The 26201-nt window shown below is 40.0% G+C and overlaps 1 protein-coding gene across 8 annotated transcripts in view; it reads right to left on the reverse strand.

Moving 5' to 3' along the window:
* The window catches only part of ptprfa (protein tyrosine phosphatase receptor type Fa), a 328374-nt gene that overhangs the window by 116857 nt on the left and 185316 nt on the right, over positions 1-26201 (reverse strand). For 6 of the 8 annotated variants that reach the window (XM_076722954.1, XM_076722952.1, XM_076722956.1 and 3 more), the window contains 3 exons: positions 22791-22901; positions 16989-17000; positions 813-1082 (listed from right to left, as the gene is read on the reverse strand). In XM_076722954.1, coding sequence (XP_076579069.1) covers positions 813-1082; positions 16989-17000; positions 22791-22901 — 393 coding nt within the window. Of the gene's footprint in view, positions 1-812; positions 19499-20557; positions 26121-26201 lie in introns of those variants that run through there. The other 2 variants (XM_076722953.1, XM_076722957.1) reach the window with 2 other exon arrangements.

A 26201-nucleotide genomic window follows, 5' to 3' on the forward strand; every position in this document is an offset into this window, starting at 1 on the left:
TCAGGTTTCATTTCAGCGACAGAGAGTAAAAACTCTATTGAGCCATGCCCTTTAAACACTGAACTAAATGTTTGCTATGCAGATGATATCTGGTTATATATATCATGGAAGCCATATGCAACCAATCAGTTACCTATACTTCAAACATGTCTTAAGGATCATAAAGAGCTAGATGACCTGCACCACCTCCAACACCACCATAAGGAATTTGGGAGTTATCTTTGATCAGGACATGTCCTTTAACTCCAAAGTCAAACAAATTTCAAGGAATGCCTTTTTTCACCTATGTAATGTTCTGCATTTGATACTTCCAGGCTGAATTATTGCAAATCCATGCTATCAGCTTCCCCAACAAATTGCTAAATATTCTCCAGCTGATTCAGAATGCTGCAGCACCCATTCTGACAAAAACTAAGAAAAGAGATCATATTTCTGCACTGGCTCCCTGTAAAATTTAGAGTAGAATTTAAAATCCTTCTCCTTACCTACAAAGCCCTAAATGGTCAAGCACCATCCTATCTCAAACAGCTCATAGTACCTTATTACAATCCACTAGAACACTGTGCTCCCAGAATGCATGCTTACCTGTGGTTCCCAAAGTCTCCAAAAGCAGAATGGGAGACAGAGCCTTCAGGTATCAAGCTCATCTCATGGCTACACCTGGATTGCGGATCATGGTTGCGCCTACTATTTCTCTTCAATTCAATGTAATTATTCAGTAATGTTTTTTTTTTCTGCTTCCACTTTCACCACTGTCCTATGTGAGCTCACATTCTATCCAGATGCACCAAACTCCACAGAGTGTTTCTGACCTTTGACAGCGATCTGAGCTGTGGTCTCAATCATGCCAAGGGAAGATATGGCCACACAGGTGTAGTTTGCAGACTGCCGGATGTTGGTCAGCTCCAGGACATTGCGGCCAATTGGCATCTCTTCCTCCCTGGTCAGCTCCACTTCTCCACTCATCCACTTGACATAAGGCATGGGAGCACCAACCGCAACGCAGGTCAGGTTGACGCTTCCGCCGGGCATCACCTCATGATTGTTGGGAGGGATGGAGAAACGGGGAGGCACACGACGAACTGCAGGGGTAAAGAGAGGGAGCGTGAGAGGACACAGGAGGAGGAGGTGTGGAGGATCACTGGACCACTGGGCTGACTTCCTGCTTGACTGGCCTGGGTCGTACTGTGCAACAGTGTGTGTGTGAACTTGTCAGGGCTAATGAGCCTGATTAACATTAGTTTTGGCCTGTTACAGTTTTACTGTCCCATCACAATCTAAACTCTGTTTTAGACTATTTAATTGAAAGACTGCGTGTTTTTCTGCTTAAGTCAGTTTAAAACCAATTTATAGGCAGTGTTTTTCTGCTGCTACCTAAATACTCCTCATTACATCTGGGTTCAGTTGAGATTTTTATTCCTTTGGCTTACATGTTAATTTAGAGAATGTAATTAATGTTATTCTACATTGATATTTAGCAATTGGGGTCTCATTTATAACCTTTGTGTATGCACAAAACTGAGCCTGAAAGAGTTGTATGCCACCTCCCCCACAAAAAATGTGATCTATAAAACAAATTTGATGGGAGAATGTGTGCACCTGTGTCTAAAGTCTGACCCATACAAAAATTTTGGCTGGACTGTGTGGTAACAAACTGATGAAATATCATCGTTGTAGAAATCCAAACTTGCATTAAATAACCTTAAAGAGTTTCAGAACAGAGCATCAGTAGTTTTTCATGATATCCATATCTTAATACTGTGCATATTGCCTGTGTGACAATTGGAAGGGACCAATTTCATTGATCGTTTCGGTGTATTATTTCCCCACGGATGTAAGACAAGTTGGAGCTTGTCCTCCTGGTATTTCTGTTGCTTTGGAAGTGTAGTGTTATCTCTGTTATCCTTGCTTCAATCAAACTGGGTGCTTTTTCATAAAACTTGTTAATTTATGGTATTTTATTTCTTGTCAATGCTAATACTGGTTTGGTCATGTTGTGAACATTTCCCCTTGGCAATAGCTGCCTAATTTCAATAAAATGTGTCAAAAATCTATTATTTAGCTACCACGCTTTCCGGTGTTTCAACTCTGAAAACTTTGGAACACTTGTTCTATTCCTCATTAATTTTGGTAAATCTACCAATATTTAAAATCTACACAGCTCATTTGTTGTGACCACTTAACTTAATAAAAACATATTACTTAATCAGCCAAACACATTATGGTATACACCTTTAACCCTTTGTTAATGATTCATTGTATCTCATCCCTTTCAATGATGGCTCTCTTTCAAATGTTCAGATATGAACACGACGATACGATTTGTTAACACTATCTATGAAGAGTAGTGATGGGCACGGCAGTTCTTTTAGATGTACTGAATCTCTAGAATCAGTTCACTAGAAAGATTCGTTCAAAAGATTCGTTCACCGAATCACCGAATCATTCAGTGCTTGGCAGGAGGAGCCTGCGACTCCTGAATTGATATACGGCTGAACGGTTTAAGTTTCAGTTCAGTTCACAGCTTCCAGGACCGGGAGACGAGAGTGTTGTGACTGTGTTGCTTTGACAAACACATTTGTAAATATAAAACTATATATAACTATATTATAAATCATGATGTTTTAAGTGTCCTGTCCTATGGTATGCTATTTAACTGGTCTACTCGGCAAATTGGGCTCAGTGAGCATGATCCGCTCAGTGAACGTATACCCCACAGTACATTCAGTGAAGGATTCACACTGAATATGCACCGTTCCCTCGCAAATTGTCGCAATGAGATGATCAGACAGTCACGCATTTTCTCAAACTGCAGGTTTTATACACTACTTGTTACATGCTGTGTCCTACTGTATGTGAGTTGTTGCGGTGGCAAATTTAGCAGAGTTTAAAAAAAAGTTAGTTTTCTCCGAGGTACACTTGAACACAACGACACAACACTAGCGCGTGGTCCCTCCCTCCCTCGCTGCCTGCCCGGTGCTGCTGACAGTTCAACTGAACTGGCTGAGAAACGAACGAATCACTTGAGGAAGTGATTCGGTTCAGTACGTTCACTTAAAAGATTCGTTCTTTTGAACGAATCGTTCGCGAACGACACAACACTAATGAAGAGCTCACCTACAGTGTGTTATGAGGGCACTCATAATGCTTTATGACTACACTCATTAACACACATAATGCTTTTTAATGTAGTATATCAACAGTCATTACTGATGTGACTTAAAATTAATAAGAATTTCAAGTGCTTATGGATGCTCTTGGACTAGTTATGAACTGGAGGTTGAGGGATGTTTATAATGCGTTATGGTTAACAATACTCACCTCTACACACCTCAACAATCAACTGTGGTAAGGACTCACTGTATGCTATAGTAGTCAATACAGTATCATAAGTTGTCATTATAAGTATTTAGTAAAGTCAAATACATCTATAATAATTCATGCTTCATCATAATGTTTCATTGTAGTTGGTGGTAAATTATTGTCTAGTTTCTGAAATAAAGCACAAAAAACAAATCTCTGCATATCTGTACAGTAGTACAGGCACGCATCAATATGTACTTAACTTTACTTAACACATACAACGATAACTTACCACACTGCATGGACTATTATTGCATATGTTAGTCCTAGGTATGTTTTGAGTGTAGTCATTAAGTATTATGAATGCACTATAATTCACTATAAATACCCCCGTAATGCACTATAGATCTGGTCTTCTTTGCCTTTAGATATATTAAGATTACACTTCGTGCCTATCATGTTTGAACTGCCCTTGGTCTCATCAGTGAAAGCCTTCTTGCAGGAACTCTTTACTGCAGTCTGGGACCAAAGGATTAGTTTGGCTTGCCCTCCCAGAGCCCCATGATGTTGATATGGTATTAACTGATATTGTGCAAACTTTTCTCTACAAGATGTTAAATTAGGGTGCACCATCTTCACTTGGAAATGGGGAAAATTGCCAAAGGCATGCAGCTGGATTTCTCTGGAGTATCGAAGGTTTCCTGCTGGGCTGCAGGGATTAAAATGCACGGAGAGTTGAGAGCACTTCCATCATATCCTGGTGCTGAGGCACAGAATGTGTGGAGAGAATACTGAAGGATTCTCCCCTATTGTTAGCTCTCTTCCTTAGAAATCTCCCCTGTGATCTGCTTCCTCATTACACTACATTTGAATTAGTGCAACAGTACTGTGTGAGCATTAAATATGTAGACAGCTCTGTTGCATAAGTGAAGCTCTCCTGACTTAGCTGAGCACAGAGTCATGAAAACCTGACTCACAGAGTGTAATTTAGGCTGCAGGCTGACGTATGGGTGTGAGGAGCTTACACTGTGGATCAGAGGCTTTTCTACGGGTTTTGTCTTGGTTTAACTACAGAGGGGGAAGAGCAAGTTACAAATTCTATCACTCTGCCTCTTGGTGCAGAAAAATCTCATGTAATGTGAGAAGTGGAGCTGGAGCTGAGGCCTTGGTAGTGGCACTAGTAGTACATACAGTATGTTTGGCTGAACAATGACTGACAACATTCAGAAAGTTTTGGAGTACATGCGTGGGCTAAATGTTACTGTGATAGAGGAGAGAACACAGTTTTTTAGGCGCTGTTCATACAAGAACAGCATTGTCTGTTGGCATGGGAAGTGGCGGGCTGTGGAATGCAGATGGCTGGCATTAAGACAAATACCCTTGCAGGAGCACTGGAGAACATGATGCGGAGGAAGAGGAGGAGGAGGGGAGAGGAGGCAGAGGGCTGAGAAAGGAGGAGGAAGAGGAAAACTGGTGGGCAGGCAAGATTTAGGGGCAAATTCTAAGATGAGTTAGGTGTGGGCTCAGGGGAAATGTTCTTTTTTTTTTTTTTTTTTTTTGTTACAGAGCCTGGTCATGTATTTGATGCTGCAGGATACCTATTTTGAGTTTTGATTAAAATTTCAATAAGGTCAAATAAGATTTTTACAACCCAACAGCAAAGACATTTACTTTCATTGTCAGTACTATTATTGATCAATACTAGTGACTGTGCTAATTCACACACACAATTCTGACTTTAAAGAGGTCATATCATGCCTGGGTTATTCTCTGTCCTCTAGCGTGTTAAGTATATAGCTTGAGCATGTATAATGTCTGAAAATTTACAAAGTCCAAAGTCCTCGCCAAAGGGAGCTATTCTCTTCCACAGAAAACACTGCTGCCCTGTCAGTAGTCCAGCCTTTTCATCTATTGCTGGTCTACGTATCTGTGTAACACAGAGCCTCAAACTCGGTGACCATCCTCCACCTAAATGACCATTCCACCACTCAGCTACCATTAGCTAATGTGGCTTCTTCCACAGACTGGGAGTGATGTTGTACTAATTTTGTAACAGTCAACTGAACCTGTGTGAATGTTAAGCTTCATTTGTAGCGACCTAAATAATGAGAGGAGTAGGTTTGGTGCTGGCAAATGTTGTTGTGTTTGTACCGCAGCGCTTGCTCAGCCTGCCTCACCTGTATGTGCGTGTGTGTTGCTGTTAAATTTGAAAATTCACTTGGAAGACATTCTCTGAAGGTAACAATATAGCTATGTATGGAAAAGAAATGGTGTTATTGCACAAATTCAACACCACTGGCCTGCTGTGCAGTGAGGGTGAGGCTTGTGATGATATTAATAAAACAGGATGGACGAAAGACAATGCATAAAACCATACAATAAAATATTAAAATCTAGGTAAAAATAGAGTAGAATAAGGCATAAAATGATAGCTATAGATTTTAAAGGTTAAAAAGTTAGGAGGTTAAAATAGATTACATAGGATGCATAAAATCAAGTCAAATACAGCATTTTAAAAGAAGTGCAGCAGTGCATAAGCACAAAGAAAAGCACAGGAAATCGCAGGAAGTCACAACTAGTTAGTCAAATGCTAAAGTGAAGAGAGAAGTTTTTAGCTTTCATTTGAAAATATTCAGTGAGCTGCTTCCCTGATATCTGTAGCTAGTTTGTTCCAGAGCTTTGGAGTGTAATGGACAAAGGCTGTGTCCCCACTTTTCTTTAAACTGTTGTTGGAAACCTCCAATAAACCAGCAGCAGATGGTCACAGTTTTCTTGAAGACAATGATGTTAGCAAATAAGGGAGTTAGTGATGTATCTTGCTCCTAGTCCATTAAGGGCTTTGTTTATGAGGAGAAGGACCTTAAAATCAATCCTGAATGTTACAGGAAGTCAGTGCAGAGCAGCTAAAACTGGATGAATGTGCTCTCTCCTCTTGGTTCTGGTTAATCGAAGAGCAGCAGAGATTTGAATGAGCTGAAGTCTCTCAGTGTTTTTTTCAGGAGGCCAGTAAATAATGCGTTACAGTAACCAAGTCTGCTTGATATGAAGGCATGAATCAGTTCAGCATCTTTTTGGTTTAGAAATGGTCGTTGGTTCAGAAATGGTCGTACTAACTATGTTTCTAGGATTAAAAAATGCAGTTTTAGTCACCTTGTTGATGTGGGACTTGAAGCTAAGATCTGAGTCTAGGATAAAATCAAGATTTGTAGCCTCAGATTCAAACCAGGGAGTCAATTTCCCCAGATTATTAAACACCATTTCTCTCTTTGTTTCAGAGCCAACTAGTCAGATTTCAGTTTTGTCCTTGTTTACTTTCAAAAAATTATTGCCAAGAGACAGTTGGTGATAGAGTCTATTCCTGCAGCATCAATTGGTTCAGCACAGATTTACAGTTGTGTGTCAAAGGAAACATGCATTGTGTTCTCTGATGACATTACCAAGTGGCAGCATGTATAATGAGACCAGTAATGGACCAAGGCAACTCCTTTGTGCAACCCCAAGACAGATGTCATGTTTCTTAGACAAGATCTGCAAGACTGAAGAAAAACTTTCTCCCTTTGATGTTTGTTTTAAACCAGTTAAACACAGTCAGAAAAACCAACCAACTGTTCCTGATGACTGATTAAGATATCATGGTCAGTTGTATCAAACACTGCACTTAGATCTGAGAGGAAGAGAAGAGACCTTACTTTCATCAGAATTGAGGCTGAGGTCGGTGATTATTTTAGTCAGAGCAGTTTCAGTACTGTGGTGTGTTCTAAAGTCTGACTGAAATTCCTCCAAAATGTTATTTTCTGCTGCAGTAGATAAGATCAAGAAGAGAGCAGACTTAGCCTGAAGATTTGAACCAGCACGAGTTCCACGTCACTCCCCCTCCCTCTCCGCTGCACTCATGCCCTGCCTCCAAGCCCCTCCTCCCTGCGGCGTCTGCGCGGCTGCCGTGACAACCAGTAACGTTAGCCTTAGCACCAGAAACAAGCTAAGTCTGCCCAGCCGCTACATCACAGTCACTAACATACCGTACGCGCTGCGGAGTGTTACTGTAACAATCACCATATTAGCTTTATGGTTATTTGTTATCTTAGCTGTATATGCTGTTGTTGGCAGTGGTGGTATGGACAGTTTCTCCTTTGCTGGTGGCTGTTGCTCCGCCATAGCTTTCAGTAGCCTCCTGACGCCGCTCACAGAGCTGTTTGACTGAGCGGCAGCCAGCAGCATGAGTGGAGGGAGCTGGCTGTTCGCAGCGTGCGTGAGTAGTGATTGACAGCTGTCAGACACTCCTTCAGACGCTCCTCTGGCTCTGATTGGTTGTTTTGTGCAGGGCGAATTCTTGCAAATTGCCGTAGGAGCAGTAGGTGGGACCAATTGAGTCGTGTTTTTTTTTTTTTTTTTTTTTTTCACAGATTACATGTTTCATGTACTGCTGTCTGGCCATAGGGTCAGTTTTAGCAAATATGAAAAAAAAAATTTACTTTTATACAAGTTACCTACTGCAGCTTTAAGAAAAGTATTAATATGCACTGAAACTATCTCTTCCAGTATCTTACACGCTGTCAAACACCCGTTTTAAAAATGCTGTAGGACTCATTGACAGTCTTACAGAGCTCAGCTAATGTAATACAGGTGAAATTTCCCATGGCTACATGTCTTTACAGGGTTGATTGAGCTCATCTGTGTTCACATCAGCAGCAATGCTAGCTCTGTGTGAGGTTACTTTGTTAGTGAAGAAGATGCAAGTTGCATCCTCACAGTTTGATGCTATTATACTGTGCGTTGTTATTATGTTAATTATGTTTTACTGTGTTATGTGTTGTGTGTGAGTTTCCTTCCATTTTTGCAGTGGAGGTGTGGCCTGGCTGTTCAGAGTGCAGACGGCGCACCTGATGCTCATCCACTGATTTCTCTTCCTATTTAAGCTGTGTGGCGGAGATATCTTGCTGCCAGATTGTTCGAGCTTCATGCTAGACATTCCAGCCATTTCCTTGTCCTAAAATCTTATCATGTTCATAGTGGTCTGTGAGCGTAATCTCGTTTCTATTAGCTTTGTTTTCCATAGTGTGTTTTCCCCTTTGTGTTTCCTTGCTTTAGTGGAGTGTTTTGTTCCTACCCGCTTGCCACCAAGTAGTTGATGTTTTTGTTTAGGGCTGTTTTTGCATCTTTGGAGATTGTGTTTTGTTGGTTCGCGTTTGCACCATTTTTTGTTCTCGTTAATAAACTGTTGTGTGTTGTAACGGCTCCCTTCATTTCTGTGCTTTGTGTCTGCCCCTTGGGTCCTACTAAAAGTTATACTGATTACTAATCATAACAGATGCAGAGAGCTGTGGGCGGGTGGGGGCAGTACTGAGCAGCTGGTCAACAGTGGAGAATAACATTCTTGAGTTCCCAGCATTGTCTGTAATAATTTTAGAAAAATAATCCTTTCTTGACAGATGTATTGCTTTGTTATAGACAGTCATGGCTTCTTTGAATATAGTACAGTGAACAATGAGTCAAGTTTTCCTCCATTTTCTTTCAGATGCTTGACAAATTCTCTTCCTCTCAATAACACTGCTGTTGATTAACCATGGGGAGATTCTGACACTTGACCTCTTTTTAACCTTTAGTGCAGCAGCAGCATTTAAAACAGATGGCATTGTTGAAATGTTTAACCATGTCATTTACAAAGCGGTCATAGCTGTGTGACTCAAATGACCTCATAATATTACAAAACCTTGTTTCAGCCTTGGCATCAAGGAATTGTCTTTGAACCAGAAATTCCCTTTTACTCTATGCAAAGATTAGTTTGGTATCAATAAACACACAGTGATGGTCATAAATAGGTAATTCTAATACTGAAACATTGTCAATGTTTAACCCTGTTGTTATTACTAACTTCAGAGTGTTACCGTGCTGATGAGTGGCTTCAATTACATGTTGGATAAGTTCAAAGCTGTCCAGTAACTTCATAAGCTCCATGGCTTTGGAGTCATTCTTTTTGTTGATATCAATATAGTCTCCAGTCAGGGTTAATTTGTCATATTTAGTTATACTAAGTGTGATCAGCTCTGAGAATTCCTGCAAAAATACTGATGAATATCTTGGTGATTGATATAATGTAATGATGATATAATATTAGCATATTTTCAGTGTTCTTGTGCTTCCTCAAGTTATAGTCATATTTACTTCTAAAATTAGCATTATCAACATTAAAATCTTTAAGACAGTTGCCACACAGATTAATAAAAGTCACAGACTATTTAATATCTTTTCCTTTTTTTTTTTTTTTCTTTTTCTCCTAAATGTCATTATGTGATGAGTTTTTGTTAACTGATAATGTGGTACATTAAATGCTAAAAATGGTTATCTAATCTGTTTAAAGATATATACCAAAACTTTCAGTGGATGGACTACTGGGTGTCTTTTGCAAAACATATTGGATTAGAGTTTGGTTCTAACTCTAAAATTATTGGGGAACCTGAATCTCTCATGTCAAGCTGCATGACAGTATATGGGACAGTAATCTAATGGTGGTACTAACTTTTCAACAGGTGCACAGCAAAAGCCAGACCTTGACATATAAGTTCCCCATTGAGCTTCCAACACACACAAGTGGCCTGGCTCTAATGTTGCCATGTGGGAAGTGTTTCTGAGTCACTTTTGCTTATAACTCTGAATCATTTCAAGCAAGATTGACTCTGACAACTATAAATAAGCTTTTAATTTTAATGTTGATGTACCAGGGAAGGCTGCAAACCAAAATGAAATTCTGATGTCAACAGAGAGGGGTGACAAAGCTCTGCATGTGTGTTGGTAAGTGGAAACACTAGAGCCAGTGAACCATCAGAAATCTTATTGATAAACATCATAACATTGGAATTACCTGTTTATATCCTTACCACAGCAAAGTTGGGCTAGTAGGGCACTAAAAAAAGAATGTGTTAGCCTCAGCTGGCCAGCAGTTACATCAGTAGCTTCCCCAAAGAACTGAATCTGAATACTGGGTTAAAACTAGCCAATCTTCAGCAAACATTTCAATTTTACATGACATGAATGCAATATAAGGTGTGTGGTTTGTAGCCATACTATTTATCCTCACAGGACTGTAAGCATAACATAGTAGTAATGCATCATGAAAGGTGCCAGATTGTGGAGTGGTGCTAATATCCTCCATATTTTTATACCTGTGGTCTATTATCTGCAGAGCCCCTAAAAGGTCACGGAAACCTTAATTTTTGTTTAGTAATTGTTATTAATGAATGTTGATTCCTTCAAAATCATTTGTATTCTTTATTATCCCTTAACGCAGGACCTGCCATTTGACAGTGATGTTCTGAGATCCTAGATAAATTTTATCTTACATAGTATTATATATATTGTACCTATATATTACCAAAGTGTAATAACAGTAATGTTTACAACTAATGCTACCATACTGTCTGTTGTTTTGCACTTGAACAGGTATACCAGGAATTAACTTGAAATCCATTCATGTTTATTTAATCTTGGGCTGAGAGTAAACCCTGGTCAGAATTAGGTGGAGCTGTCCAGCCTGTTGTGGTGTTGAATATGATTCACATGCAGAAACTTGTTGTCTTCAGCTAGAAATAAAAGTACAGCTTTTTTGACTCTGTACCATCTACTGTTTGTCCATGAATGCGCACTAAAGTCAACAATTTAAAAAGAAGCCAGAGACTAAAAGAAGTCATTGTTTTACAACTATTTACAAGAAATAATTGAAAAAATCCTTAATTAAGGTTCAAGTGAAGACCAAGAAGTCCCTGTCAAGTCGTAGACTTTGTATTAAGCCCAAACCAAGTCATGATGCACCCGCTATCAAATGTGATGGCATTTATAAATTTCAAACATGGTGAGAGTTTGTACAGTAAATTTACACAAATAATATATGCTTCATTCTTAATTTTTAGCTTAATACTTTCAATTAGCCTTCATACCATTTAAAAGTACCATAACCCAGTGTGCCTTTTTCGTGTCCTGTGACAATTACAATCATGTGTCAGGGAAATGTCAAGTCATGAGTCATTAGCATCAAAAAAGCTAAGTCAACGTCTAGTTAAAGGCTTTTTTGTTTCTGTCAGGTCAGCAGGATGGAGGAGTGTGCTCTCTGCAAGGCTCAGCGTCTCTTCAGATTCTGTGAATTAGAAGTTTCCATATGTGTTTAAAGTCTGTTCACATTCGATTTTACAGCTCAGATAATTTTATTGACAATCTCTGGCTCACTTCAGAGATCATCAGGACATCAGAGAGTAACAACCCCGCTCTGCTGGCGGTAAGTTCTCGCAGGTGGTGTCGAGAACTTAACCCTAACCCTAAACAAAGGTGGAGGAAGAAAGAAGGACCAAAGGCCAAGCTCCTTATCAGCCATCTCTACCCAGCATTTTCCTGGCTATCGTAGTCTCTGGCAAACAAATCACTCATAAAAGGATTCTGGACTGAATGTTGTGATTTTTACAAAAAAATTGCTCAGCTGCGGCTTTCCCAATAACACCAGTCAGCTAACGAGACATTATGTTTTCAGAACGGTGAATAATTCCAGTAAGACCACAGGTGGGGGACTGTTCAAGTATCGCTCTCACTCCCACTATGAAGTGGTCCTGGCTCATCTACCACCCTGCACAATAGATTAATAGAGTGCTGTGTGTGTGTATGTATGAATATGTAAACTGATTAATTTGCACTATGTGGCCTTTAGTTTGGCTACAGTCAGGTAACACTGACATGCTTGTTTGCTGATAATACAACAGTTCTGATGCTGGATGGTATCACTGTGCTGGCCAGCACTGAGGGAATCATCATGTTCTTTTATTAGTGAATTAGAAGCCACGGCATTACCTGTGGACATGGACGATGTCACGATGCAATGACAATGATTTATTGAAGTTAAAAGCTCTGTTATTAGTGCTACCTATGGTCTGGACAATGACCTGATGGGTGGATGACTGTGGCACTGACACCAGGGAGAGACTGAATTTGCCACTCCGTCATCATGATGACATTTAAGAGTCACAGATACACATTAGGAGCAGCACACAGTTAGAATGCAGACAAACTTGTATCTTTATTGGCATGCCGGAGAAAAAAGATGGGTAGAGGAGGGGTAGGGAAGGAGGGCAGAGTGAATATTTGGAAAGCAAAATCCTGGTAAAGAAAAAGGTGGGGCTGTAGGAGAAGCTAAGATGATTGGGGAAGCAAACATCTGTATGAATTGCCAGGGAAGTCATGCAGCAGTGCATGTGGGCAGGAAACAGCATGCTAACAGCAGGATTCATTATTAAGCATATTGAATTGCAAAATTATGTGAATGGCATTCAAGTAGAAGCAGCTCTTTTCTTCAAAATGACATATCGGCTTCAAGCCTAAAGTTCATGAAGCATTTTCTTTAAATTCCACAATAATCAGTCAGAATCTTTTAACTATACATTAAAAATTCACACAGCATATGTGGTTGCAAAACACAGAAATATAGATACAAGTCTGGAAGTTTTTCTTTCACAATTCACCACATCATTTTATATTCAGCATATTATATTATTATATTATTAATACTTATTGTTTATTTACATATATATTTTTGATAGATTTGGTGCAATGTCATAAATCAAATCAAAAATCAAAAGAGACAGTGCACTCCAATGTCACACCCCACTCTCTTTCTTGTTTCCTCTGCCCAATTGTCACTGCCCAATTAAGGCAAAGAACGAAACAAGAAAACCCTGGAGTTCTGTGTATCTGTCAAGCTAGACTAGGTGCGATTTTTGTGGAGGTTGAAGTTATCAGCTCTATAGCTAGCTTGAAGTTATATAGTGGAGCTAAATGACAATTGGCTTGGGGTGCTTGAAGTGTACCCAGAGTAAATTTGATATGAACACCTCTTCACTCAGTATAACTCTAACCTGGTAATCAGACTGAATTGTTATTTCAGATCACTCAAACCATTCAGAATGACTTCATACTCTTGTTTCTATTTGAGGGAGGGGTTTATTTTTCCATCTAATCAAAGAGTGGCAAGTGATGTTATCATCCTGCCAGCATTCTCAGTTGACATGGGAAGTGTGGTAGGCTAGGAGCTATTAACCTGATGTCTTCAAGACAACATAAGAAATATGACAATATAAGAGTTTCTGTAAGAGGACACAGTACAACCAGTACTGCTGCGATTATCACACCCATGCCTTCAGCTGTTTTTGTCTCACTTTCACTGTAGTTTGTCATGGATATAGCTGGGTGCAGTAGCTAACTATGTAAGGAGATGACGTCTCCATTCTTAGTCCCATCTATGAAGCTCTGATTGGTTTATTGTTTCTCCAGACAGGGGCAAACAATGAGCACATGACCAGACCTAAACGGACTGTAAGACCTAGAATGTTTTGTTTTGTTTAATCTTTTGGATTGATGTAACATTTGCAGCATGTTATGCACATTACTAAATTATTTTATGTCATATTCCACTCTATGGCATTTCGAATTTATGATGTTGTCATGACATCAGGAAAAAAAAAAAACAACGTTGAACATCGCAGTAATCTTTCTAATTCAGTTCTAGTCCAATTTGGAAGAACGTTTACATTATTGTTTCACAAGCTGGAATTTCTGACTTTCTCTGATGTTTTGCATGCAGCATAATTTGTGGTGACAGATTTGTAACAGAATTGTTTATGTTGTAAAATAATGTTTGGACCACACAGGTCCAAATCTTCATTTAACACTTTCAAATAATAGTTTCCCAGAGACACACTAAACATTTGGGCAACATGAAAGCAATCAAAGTCTGTGGAAGGAGATGTTTGGAACAAGATGATGCAACTTCACTCTAGGCAGAGCAATTTGTTTCACAGAAGAGCTAACTTCCAGATAAACTTGGTTAATTTCAATTTCCACTTGACTTAAATAATCCCTAATCCAATTCATTGTCTTTCATCCATTTCATCTTCAGTTTCATTAAAAGTGATCAATATCATATGGTCAAAAATAAAGACATTTGAATTTTTTTCACTTCCTGTTTCAAGTGAAGTGAGTTTGTATAGGTGAGGAGCTTGCAGCACAGCATAGCATGAGGTGTTCTTTAGCTAGCAACTGAGCATGGAAAGCAGAAGTCAGAATAGATCTGAACTGATGAAAAGGTTTTGCTGCTGTACATATGTACATGCTGTCCAAAGCATCAATCAAAATGGAAATGACAAAATGTGATGAAAATTGCAACATCTGCATGCAGCATTAAGGTGATGGAGTCTTCGAAGACAAAGGTGACTTCAGAGTGACTTCTTATTCTGACAAATTTGGATGCCTATTTTATGAACGATGCATTTGATCCTGGAGCTTACGAGAAAATGACCGAGCCTTTATTCTGTCCTGCACTGTGCACTGGAGTTTTTGGTGGGATTACACCGTTTCCCTTTAATTTCTCAGTCTCTGTTCTGTTTTTTTTAATGTTCATGGTTCTGAATTAAGTGAAATTAAGTTATGTTACTCTACTTACATTAAGCTTACAAATGTTTAGTTAAACAAAGTATGATGTCAATACAATAAGTACATACTTACCCATTCAGCCAGAATTCTACTATTGGGTTTTAAACCTTGGTTTTGATCACTTTTGATCAAACTACCAAAGTATTGTAACTGAAATTTGAAACGACAATTAAGATTGCATCGCTCTATGTATTCTCTCCAATAGCTTTTCACTCTCCCTCAACTTCTGAGCTCCTCCATGTTCTCTTATCAATGATCCAGCGGAAAGTCTTGGAGAACGCTATAAACGTGTTTGAGGCTATTTTGTTAGGAGAGCATGGTAAAAGCAGTGTAAGATCAGAGCCTGCTGCTCAGTGCAATGATGGTCAGACATCAGATGACAGCTGGGACAAGCCATGCCTAACCAAGACAATAAAATTTGATCAGCATGCTGCAGAGGACATCATAGGACTAACAGTCACAAAATTTTGTGAAATGAGCACACTCAGATTATGTCGTAGGCATAAATAATGTAAAGATTGTGTTCCCCCACCAAGAAAGGTGTGAGGTGTGTAACAACAGTACATCATTCCAATCTCTTTGTCAGATATAAAGAATATTGAAAGCTTTTGTTAGAGAAAGAAACAAAGTTTAAATTTGCTTTTGTTAAAGAGTAACCATCCTTAACAAATGCATGCATGAGTTTACATGTAAAGGTGAAACAGAATGCTACTACTACTACTACTTACTGACTTGCAAAGTTGAAGGAGCAATTGATCTTGGAAGTATTTCTTCCAGTCCTAATCAGGGCACTAAACAGCAGCAGGTCACTGTCAGTCAACACAGACGCTGTGGTAGTGGCTGCTAAGTGCAGTTTTTCACAATGACTAAAGGAAAAAATGCTGATTTAAGACATATTTCTCTAAGCTGATTTAAAATAATTTGTGCGGCTGCATCCATCTCCTCCATACTGGTTTACCATTCTGTGGGATGCACCTATGTAAATCATTAATCCTGCCTACAAAGCCCTTATTATTTAGTTTTCTTCAACTGGGGAAACAGAGTGAATGGGCACAAAACCAGATCTGACCAGATTTAAACCAAATCTTTGATTTGCTGAAAAATTTGGGAGGATGACTCAGAGGTCTGGAACCAGGCTAAACCAGGCCTCAAGGGGCCAAAACAACAATGAATGTTCCTCAACTATAAAGTCTGTACTTGTCTGCTCTCGTGTTCTTGTGAAATGTGAAGTGCTGTCCCAACTCAGTAAGTCTTATATCATGTAGCCAAGTACAGTCCAAATCCTGTTGCTGTTGTTTTGCATACTTTATGTGTGAATTTGGATTATTTAAATATTTCCAGAATCCGGAATCTAACGTCAGTCCAGGCCAATCTTCACATTCAAAACAACAGTGTACGCTGTCAGCACTATGCTGAAATATTTTTGGTTTATGCCAGTGAAATGTCTTTTACATTTAGAAAACATCCCAAAGAGTTGAAAACTCCCTTGGCCTTCAGTTTCAAGACTTCGTCAACTGTAAGTCAACTTCCATAATTAAGACAACAGGAATAAATATTCATATATATCATTTTTGTGCACTCTAAAAATACTCTGACTGCATTGAAAATGTTACTTTAATAAAGGTATGTACGTATAATCAAGGAAATGTACTCAGATTATTAAAAGAAAAATACTTCATGCAGAAAACTGTCCCTATATCATATTATATATTATAGTTATACTAATATATACATTTTTATAGGACAGCAACTACTGATTATTAATTAGTCAGGTAATTTTAGCCATAATATTAGCCAATTAGTCGAATAAGTACTTTAGTATAGTAGTTGTAATATCTGAGGTCACTGTTTTGAAAAACAAAAACAAAGAGGAAAGTTCACTTAACACAGTTAATACTTCTGTCATTCAGGGTCACATCCTCCATGTAAAAATTTGTCTCACTTTTTGTGCAGAGGGAACATTATTGGCTTTTAGGCCATGCTCATTTCACAAAATTTCTGAGGAGCAGGCTGCACAGAGCAGTATGTGATGTGGTGCAAGGCAGCATACACTGTGACAGCAGGGGTTTGGGTTGGTGTCAGGGATGGGGGGATGCACTGTGGGACTGGGGTCCTGAGAGACAGGCCGGGACGGGCCTGAGGCGCCTAGCGAGATGCCGGCGCAGCACGGCTCCAGTCAGCCAGGCCTTGGCTTTAAGAGGGTAAAGAGTGAAAAAACCAACCTTCCCGTTGATCTGAGTGGTGAGATTTGGATTGTATTTTTGGATGGCGGGGTGCAATGATGATGGAGGGATTTAAGATAAAGTGAAAAAGAAAAAATAAACAACAAGAGGGGCAAAATAAAAAGTAGGAGGAAGAAGACAAGGAGAAACAAAGAGAGTAAAACAGGCAAATATCTGCTTATCCATTAACGAGTGAGAAAGTCACAGTAAAGACAATAGCCTGTGCAGTGCAGTGACACACACACACACACACAGACACACACACACACACACACACACACACACACACACACACACACACACACACACACACACACACGTACAAAAGCAGGGCAAACCCATAGACACATTCTAAGATCAGCATTGCTAATTCACTGACTGGAACAAACAATACAATTCCAGTGTTTCCAGTGAGCACCTACACAGATGCAGACATCCACATTGCCCTCCTCAACCTACACTTTACTGCAGTGTTTGAGCCCTTCACACTGTGAATTAAGACAGCAGCGAAGAGGCCAACACTTGCTGACAACCAGACTCCATTAAGCACACAAAGCAGACAATGTATTACAGCTCACATTTATTCTGCCCATTGACAGCGAGCCCTGAAATCAATGAGCACATAAACATGGCCCCTGACAGAATTAATCATACACTCACCTTGGAAATTTGTACTTCTTTATCCATGTGCCCAGTCATAACTGAGAACAGATTCAGAAGTTCTATGGAGGAATATTTGACAAGCTTCGGAGTCTGTCCTGTTGGTCCACTTACCCACTAACTGATGAGAACGCAGGCATTAAAGTGACTGATGTGTGATCTACCACACAGTACTCTATTTCCATTAAGCTGTTTGAAAGTTATCGTATCTACTCATATTCCAATTTCCGTGCTCCAAAGCAGATCCTGATTAATGAGTGAAGATGTCTGAGTTCCCCTCCAGTGTTCAGTATCAAACCAGATTTTTATGTCTTGAGTATAGTGATGTAGTAGTGTGCAGAATTTTGCTGTTGATTAAGTTATTCTTTTCAAGGGTTGTACCTAACCTGAGTTCTGAGAGATCATAGTAACCTGTTGGAAATATACAGCAGTGAGGACTCATCAGTTTTTGTTTGTCAAAAGAAAGTATCCTGAGCCTGACTGGTGACGTAGCAGAAGTCCTGTTCCCAACCACATCAAGAGACCACAGCATCTCGGCAAGAGCTGTCTGCACAAGCCTGCGCTGAGACTTTATGCTGCTGAATGTTTTATCTATTGTTCTGCTCCTCACTGAAAATCACAGTACTTTGATACTCAGTAAACAGTAAATGTCCTTGAAGTTTTCAAGAAGTCAAACATTTTCTGCTGGAGTGAATGGAGCTGAGTGGTCTGACATTGTACAGACGGAGATGTACAACTGCTACTCAATGTGGAACATAACAGCAGAGCCTGGATATCTCAAAGACCACCATTTCAGGGTTGGAGGAAGTCAGTCCCACCAGACCAGAGCAACAACTGCTAAGTTGTGCAACATAAGGTTTCAAAGAACACACCTTTATGTATTTATATCTTGCATGTATTTATATTTTGGATATTATGACTATTTGCACTTTTGGTTAGATACTAAACTGCATTTCGTTGTCTCTGTGCTGCACTCTGATGATGACAATAAAGTTGAATCTAATCTAATCTAAATCTTGTGCTCTGTGGTGAGAGCAACTGACATAAGCTACCTTTGCACATTAAAAAAATAAGTAAAACAATTTAAAAAGGAGGCCAAATGATGGATAATGGGAATCTAGGAAGTGTCAGCTTATTATCCTCATTTTCATAATTTATTTTTTATTACTTGGTTTTTTGACTTTTAGTAAGTACTACTGTGTTAGTTTGATACTGGAACATAAGGAACATAGTTAACCTTCTTCACAACAGACATTTTGGCTCGTTATAGCAGTGCCAAGCACAGGTGTAATTGCCTGGAACACTTAATGGAGCTTTAATGGAACTTAGCAAAATTTCTTTCACCTGTGCTTTTCCTGCTATGACAAGTCAAATGTGAAAAATGTCCTTGGAAATATTGTTGGACCTTATTTTGTCATGCTTTACATGTTTGTTGTCGTGTGTGATTTACTGTCCTCAATCTCACAGTATCAGATAAACTAACATATGAAACCAAAGCTTAGTCAGGCTTCAGCAGTCGCAAGTGGCCAAATAGATACTGCCTGACAGTCACATGTAGGTCCGTCTGATTTAGGCCATAGCAATTCCAGCAATTCAAAACTTACACGAGTTGAGTTTCAGTTCCATACAGAGGGTTTCTTTGACAGCTTTGTGAAGAAAGATCTGTGATGTTGAAAGCTCCACAAAAGCTACTAATTGGACTTTGTTGAAATTAATTTGTCACACAATTGAGTCATAGTCTCTCTCTCCATTTGTTTACCATTTAGTTTTAAAGATGTTTGCATTTTGATGTTATTTTCTCTTTTTATACACTCCATAAATGAGTAGATAGTAAAACATTATCACTGAGCCTTTGTCACAGGGCGTGTGTGTGTGTGTGTGTGTGTGTGTGTGTGTGCGTGTGTGCGTGCGTGCCGGTGGCTGGGTTGCGCGTCTGCTCCTGCTCCCCAGTTGTTACTAAGGGCACTGATTGAATTGCAGTGATTAGGTACACCTGTCCACAAAAACGGCAGCGACTGTGATTGGTGCACGGGGGGTGGTTAGTTTTTCCCTTAAAAGACACAGGTGTGTTGTATTGGAAAGAAGGGAAGTCAGACCACAGGGCGATAGGCAGCCGCGGAGCCAAGAAGGAGCGCACCGGGGCGAGAGAAACGGAGCTGAACGGTGGCAGCGGGAGGACATAGTGACGACACACCGCAGGTAGAGGGACCAGCGCGTGGTGGACCCGAAAGATCCGTGCGGCAGGACCCGAAAGAGGAACCGGCGAGCGAGAGAGGGAGAGAAAGAGAGGAGGCGCCGTAAGGATGGTGGAGGAGTGAGGCACGCTTCACTCCTCTTCTCAGCTAAGTAACCTCTCTTTATCTTCATGACGTCAGGGGCGCGCTGATTCCCACAACCTATACAAGGGGGGCATTCATAGTTGTGTCTTCCTTCCCCCCTCCCTTTATCATAATTTATTTAATTAATCTGTCTTTATTAGTTTGGTTGGTGTGAATATTTATCCAAGAGTGTTTTCTTGTTTGTTTGGAATTTCTTTTGATGTTTGTTTTGGAGGGGGAAGAGACACTATGACTGTACTCCTGTTCATGGGATGGACCTGCTGTACAGGGGTTATCAGACTCTGAAGTAATTCAGCCCTTTTTCACATAGGCTCCTCGCTGCCATACCTGTGGATGCAGCCACAAGGCTAGCTGTCTTGCAAGACGAGGCCCCCCAGGACCCTGAACTCCTAGCGGCCGGTGAACTGTGGGCTTTTCGGGAGGCTCTAGCCCTGGACTATTTTAACAATTTTTTTATGTGTTTTAAATTAAATAAATGTTCCTACTAAGGCTTCCTCTGTGTGCTGATTAGCAGATTGCTCCCCAGTAGAGCTGTAAGGAAAACAATTAGGGGTTTCAACCCCGTTACACCTTCAGTAAAGAGCATTGAGGCATTATCATGGAGCACTGGAGCCAACTAGCTACAGTGTGTATATTCTTATCTATTAATGACTAAGTGGACCAAGGGACCATCTCTCTGTTCCAAGTATAGACTTGTATATGAGCAACAACATCCACAAACATATTCTTTCACACACACAGCAGAGAAAACTGCACATACTCCCTCACTTGTCCAATAGAAGCAAACACAGCACATAACAATTAAAAAGAGCTCTTTTCATGTGTTGATACAAGGATAAGCATCTGAGATATGAAAGGAAACATACAGTCTGTGAATACCACCAAAAGGAAAAATACATGAACAATCACAAAAAGATGAAGAGAAATAGAGATAACAAAATGAAAAACACATACACACTTCAGCAACATATGGCATGTTGCAGTGTTTGCTCAGAAGCCACACTGTGAGATGAAAATGGAAACATGAGCTACCAGCACACCTGTAGAAGTCAAAGATTAAAGCATTACAGACAGGAACTTTGAAAAGAAAAGGCAGAAATCACATACTTCACAATCTGACTTTGTTGGCTGCAGCTCTGTTGGGGTTGGTGGAGGATGCCTCATACAAAAGAAGATGAAATATGTACAATTTCTGTTTTTGACAATTGCAGTACTTTTCAGTCACAAATCAGCCATGTGTAGAAGTACCAGCTAAAGTTAGGAGCCATGCCTCAGTCCAGTTGATTAGCCTTCTGGCTAATTGGCACTGGTGATAGATGGTCATTGCAGTTGAGGCAGAGAGCATCCAGGAAGTGAACTTGGAGAAAGTGAGGGATTCTTTGTGGAGTCTTGCAGACAGATGGTAGGCATGAAAATCCTTCACTTGGCTGTCATTGCTTCTCCTCCCTCTCTAGTTCTGTCAGTCGGCGTAGTTGTGGTTACAGGTTATATGTACTTAGGCTAGTTGGTGATGATGGATCTCTGAAGGAGGCTGAGCAGGTTGGAAAGTAGGTCACTACTGCTGCAGCTTTGATTGGCTACAGTGCAGCCACTGTTATATGACATCAGCACAGTCTCATCTGGTATCATGCTGCTTCCTATGCATTGTGTTTGAAAATACAGTTATTACCATGTTGGCAGGTGGCTTTTTTTTTTTTTTTAAATCTATGTTCTCTAAATGAACTTGTATATTTTGTCTTTTTATGTGAATTTATGCCCCTTAAAGATTTTGCTCCTTATCAAAAATAGTGGCAGCAGTGTAGAAGTGAGTGAATAAGTGACTAATTTAGTGAAGTTTTAAAATAATGTCCCCAAAGCCTATAAAGAATATATGCTACATGTCAATTGCAGAAGAATTGCATCAGTATTTTGTATTTTCTTTTTTTCCTGGGAAGGACCCCCAAGTTATCACTTCATGGTTAGATTGAACAGAGGGAATGATTAAAACCCCCACACAAGGAGATATAATGAAATGTGTGATACTGGGTCTAAGTCTGAATTATGAAGAAATGTTCAAAATAGTGCAAAATATTATAAAACGGCTCTGGTACAACGGTACTGAAGATTAGGTGGTAACTGTATTAAGTATGCAGAGGCTTTGAAGGCAAACTGCATCAAAGAATATCGTCAATGGAAACGCTGAATTAACAAGAGACTAAAGCAGTAATGAAACACCCCCATGCTTTGAAAATTGCCTTTGAGATTCGGATATTGGTTGAGGCTAATTGAGTTACTTGTTGACAAGGCCTACTTCTGAGAACCCCCCGACTTGCTTTCAGCCTGCTGGCTTTGTTGCAGCACACTGACTGGAGCCCACTTTCGGGGGAATTTCCTGCCTGTCTTTTCCCACATGGGAGGTAGAACAACAGCAAAGGTGTCAGCTTCTCTTTGAGGCAAGACTCCACACGTACACCTCTACCTCCTCAAAACAAAGAGGCAGAACCGCAGCCAAACTCTCTTTCACCCCTGACGAGTCAAAACATCCCCCCATCACCGTGAGGTTAGGGGGGTCAAGCAAACTAACAACACGGCATTGGAGCAAAAACAAAAAAGGAAGGTAGATAGAGAGAGCAGGAAATGACAGTGTGAGCAGAGACCGGACAGGAATCAACAGGTTGACTTTCACTGCGGTTGAATCCAGGGACCTAGCTTCCTATTAGCAGTCAGTAGGCAGAGCATCAGTGCAGAGGACACGACGAGAGAGGACATTGCAGCGACCTGAATGGCAGAGGTAAGGAATTGCTTGGGTCAAGAGGGATCTTACCTCGAACATAAAGGTTAGCCGGAGCAGAGTAGCGAGTCCCGGCGCTGTTGACTGCCACGCACTCGTACTTGCCCTGGTCTGACTCTTCGCTGTTCTCAATCTGAAGCGCTCCTGAGGAGGGAGGCCAAAGTGTCACAGTTCAGGTCTGCACCATGCACATTTAAACAACACACACAAATACACACAGACAGACAGGCTTTGAAAATATCTGATTCAGACACACAAATATTAGTCTTACACAGACTTTCCATATCCTTGCCTCAATGAACCCATATTTGATCCTGTAATTTCTTCATTCCATACCTATAAGAAAAGCATTCAGGAAATATATTTCTTTTTTAGGTTTACTATTTGGAGGCCTACACTATATCTAATAATTTATGGCAATGACTAAATCCTATAAGGCTTGTTTGAGATAACCCAGGGCTTTGAATTTGCTCATTACTTGCTGTAATGTCATACTAATACTGTCAGTGATAAAGTCATGAAAGCAATGAGGTTGCAATTCAAAGCCATATAAAATAGCTCCTCTCCATTGGCTGCAGGAGCTTATAAGGATAAGGCTGGCAATAGTTTCTTGTTCTTGCTCTTGCACTATTCATTCATTACCATGATCAGGGGCAGTGTAGTTCATAACTTATTCCCTAAATAGTTATTAACAGCAATCTGTGGTTGGTCATTTCGAATGTCAGTCAAAAGACCTTCCACACCTTTGTCGAGCAGAGAGAAACATGCAACACCTGCCAGTTTTGGAACATAACATGTAATGTTGATCTAATTTAAGATGGTTGGTTTATTTTAATCCAAAATGAGCAGCAATAACTTCAAAACCCTGATTGGTCCAAGCCTTTAACACTTGTGCTATATTCTTATGTTTCCAATGGATAAACCCTTTCTTCCCCAATCCTAACCTCCACTTTACTTATATATGCTAAAGTTCTTGCTGAGAGCTTTAATTTTACGGAAAGAACAAGTAAAATGTAAGTTGTAACTTACCTGATACCACAATTTACATCCATAACATCCATTAATTCCAAAAACATTTCCTAACAATTTCAGAACATTTATAGAAACATTTAATGTTAAGTTGTCAGTAGAACGTTTAGGCTTGACATAGAAAACATGAATGTATTTTTGGCAACAGTGCAACATTATGTAGTGGCTGTGAATGTGACATACATCATGCAGTTCTGCAGTAAGAAATGTGAAAATTTAAAAAGTTAAAGATGTACATGTTTCAGAATACGATCCTGAAATGCAACATGGGATGGGTTTGTAACACGATGTTAAGAAATTGATTAAGAAAAGAACAAAAATCAGTGCTTAGAATAATGTGTGTGTAACCACATCCTTGGTGGATCTGGTGCAACAGCCAGCCCAGAGATGGAGGAGGAACAACCTTCATCTGGCATGCAGCCAGCAGGGACATTCCGCTTGAGATCTCTCTCTCTCTCTCTCTCTCTCTCTCTCTCTCTCTCTCTCGCACTCAAACATACATGCACACACATGCACACACACACACACATACATACACATACACACACAGTATGTAGGTAAATCTTTATCCTACATATCACAAAATCATGTCAAAATGATGATGAAATCACACTGTTACTGAAGTGTGAAGAGGAGTATGTGCAGCAGCTGAATCTATTTCTCAACGTATCTATCTCCAACTCTCCATTCGGTGATGAATGTCTACCTCATTGCACATTCAGCACCTCTAGATAGCAGAGACTTTTTAGGAGAAAAATGGATGCTGATGGGCATTTGCTTTTACCTCTTGGTGTGAAAAAGCCTCATCAGTACCACCATAGAAGATGTGACTTTGAAGTCCCAACAAATTGTTAGATGTTGCCAAAACTTCCTCTGCCCTTTAGACCCTCAATAATGGAGCACCTGCTCTCTCTCTCTCTCTCTCTCTCTCTCTCTCTCTCTCTCTCTCTCTCTCTCTCTCTCTCTCTGTCTGTCATTTCCACAGACAGTGTGCAGACAGAGGTCAAACCATCACACCTTAATGATGGATAAAGCAGTTTCTGGACTACTAATGATTCAAGTGGTGCAATAAGTTATCACGTATGCTAATGGCTCACTCCCATAACCTGACTCACTGGCATGACCTAGGCTGTGAAATATGGGAGAAGTGACAGTGAGATGTTCAGTTGATCATTTAAGTAGAGAAGAATGTGGTGCTACAGGATATTTGATCTATATACAGGACCTTTATTTATGCGTGCATGGCCATGATAAGGCTCATCATGGCCATGCACTGATGTCTTTAACAGCCTGTTGGCACTGTTGGACTTCCATGTTGCTTGTGGTAGAAACCTTCATGGACAGCTGATGGACTTTAAGGCTGTGTTCACAAGTGGAATTTGGGTTGGTTTAAGGTGCTAAACCTAACCTGCCTGGTGCAGTTTACCCTTTTGTTTCAGTTTGTTAAGGCTGGTTGAAAGCTGTCAATCAAAAAATGGACTAAGACCACCTGAACACATGGGTCTGAGTTTCTAATATGATTTCTTATCAACTGTGTGACAATTACATGGTTGATTTCCTTGAAAAATGTAACTTAAGAGGGAATTCAAGTGCTAACCTATTATCTAGTCCATCATGGAAACTGCAAACATGCAGATCTGTAACACATCTAACATCTACCATCACTTGAAGGTTTTCTTTGTCTCCTCTGGTAGTTTTGAAGCTGTAACAATCATGTTTCATTATTTTCACATTATTTTATTCAAACTTGTTACTTTTGTCCTGAAACCATGCAAAAAGAACATATCAAAATGTAGCAGCAGTTTGTCCTTTAAAGCTGTTCATAAGAATGTGGGTATTAGGCAAAATGGGTTTCACACTGTCTCCTTAGTGCTGCATTCACACTGTGAAGATGAGCACTTCCTTTGTGTAAGTTTGTAGTGTCTGTAGGCTTATACTGATACTGTATGTGTATGGAAAGTTATGTTGGATATACCTAATGTGACAAATTCAACCAAAATCACATTTTTCTGCTGCTGGGGAACCACAGACCACCATTTGGAGGTGAACCAGACACCACTTTTCTGAGCTGGAAGCCAGGGTTTGGCAAACTGAACAAACTGCACCAAACATGTTAGATGTAAGGACAACACAAAATGACTTAAGTGTGACTCGATACTAGACATAATTTATGATCCCTAGTTTGTGAAGAGAAGGCTTTTTTGATCTAGATTTCATTCTTCATTGTAAATAGTATTTCTGTTAGCTAATGCTCACCCTGCATTAGCCCACTGCTGCCTATAAATCAGCTGTAACAACAATTGGGAAGTTGTTGAAGTAAACACACTTCGGAATGGTTATGTGGTGAAGGCAGAGAAAGTGTTAGAGCAAGTGAAAAGGACATAGACCTGGAAATGGAGACACACTGAGGTGACA

Source organism: Chaetodon auriga, chromosome 3 (assembly GCF_051107435.1).
Source record: "Chaetodon auriga isolate fChaAug3 chromosome 3, fChaAug3.hap1, whole genome shotgun sequence".
NCBI lineage: Eukaryota > Metazoa > Chordata > Actinopteri > Chaetodontiformes > Chaetodontidae > Chaetodon > Chaetodon auriga.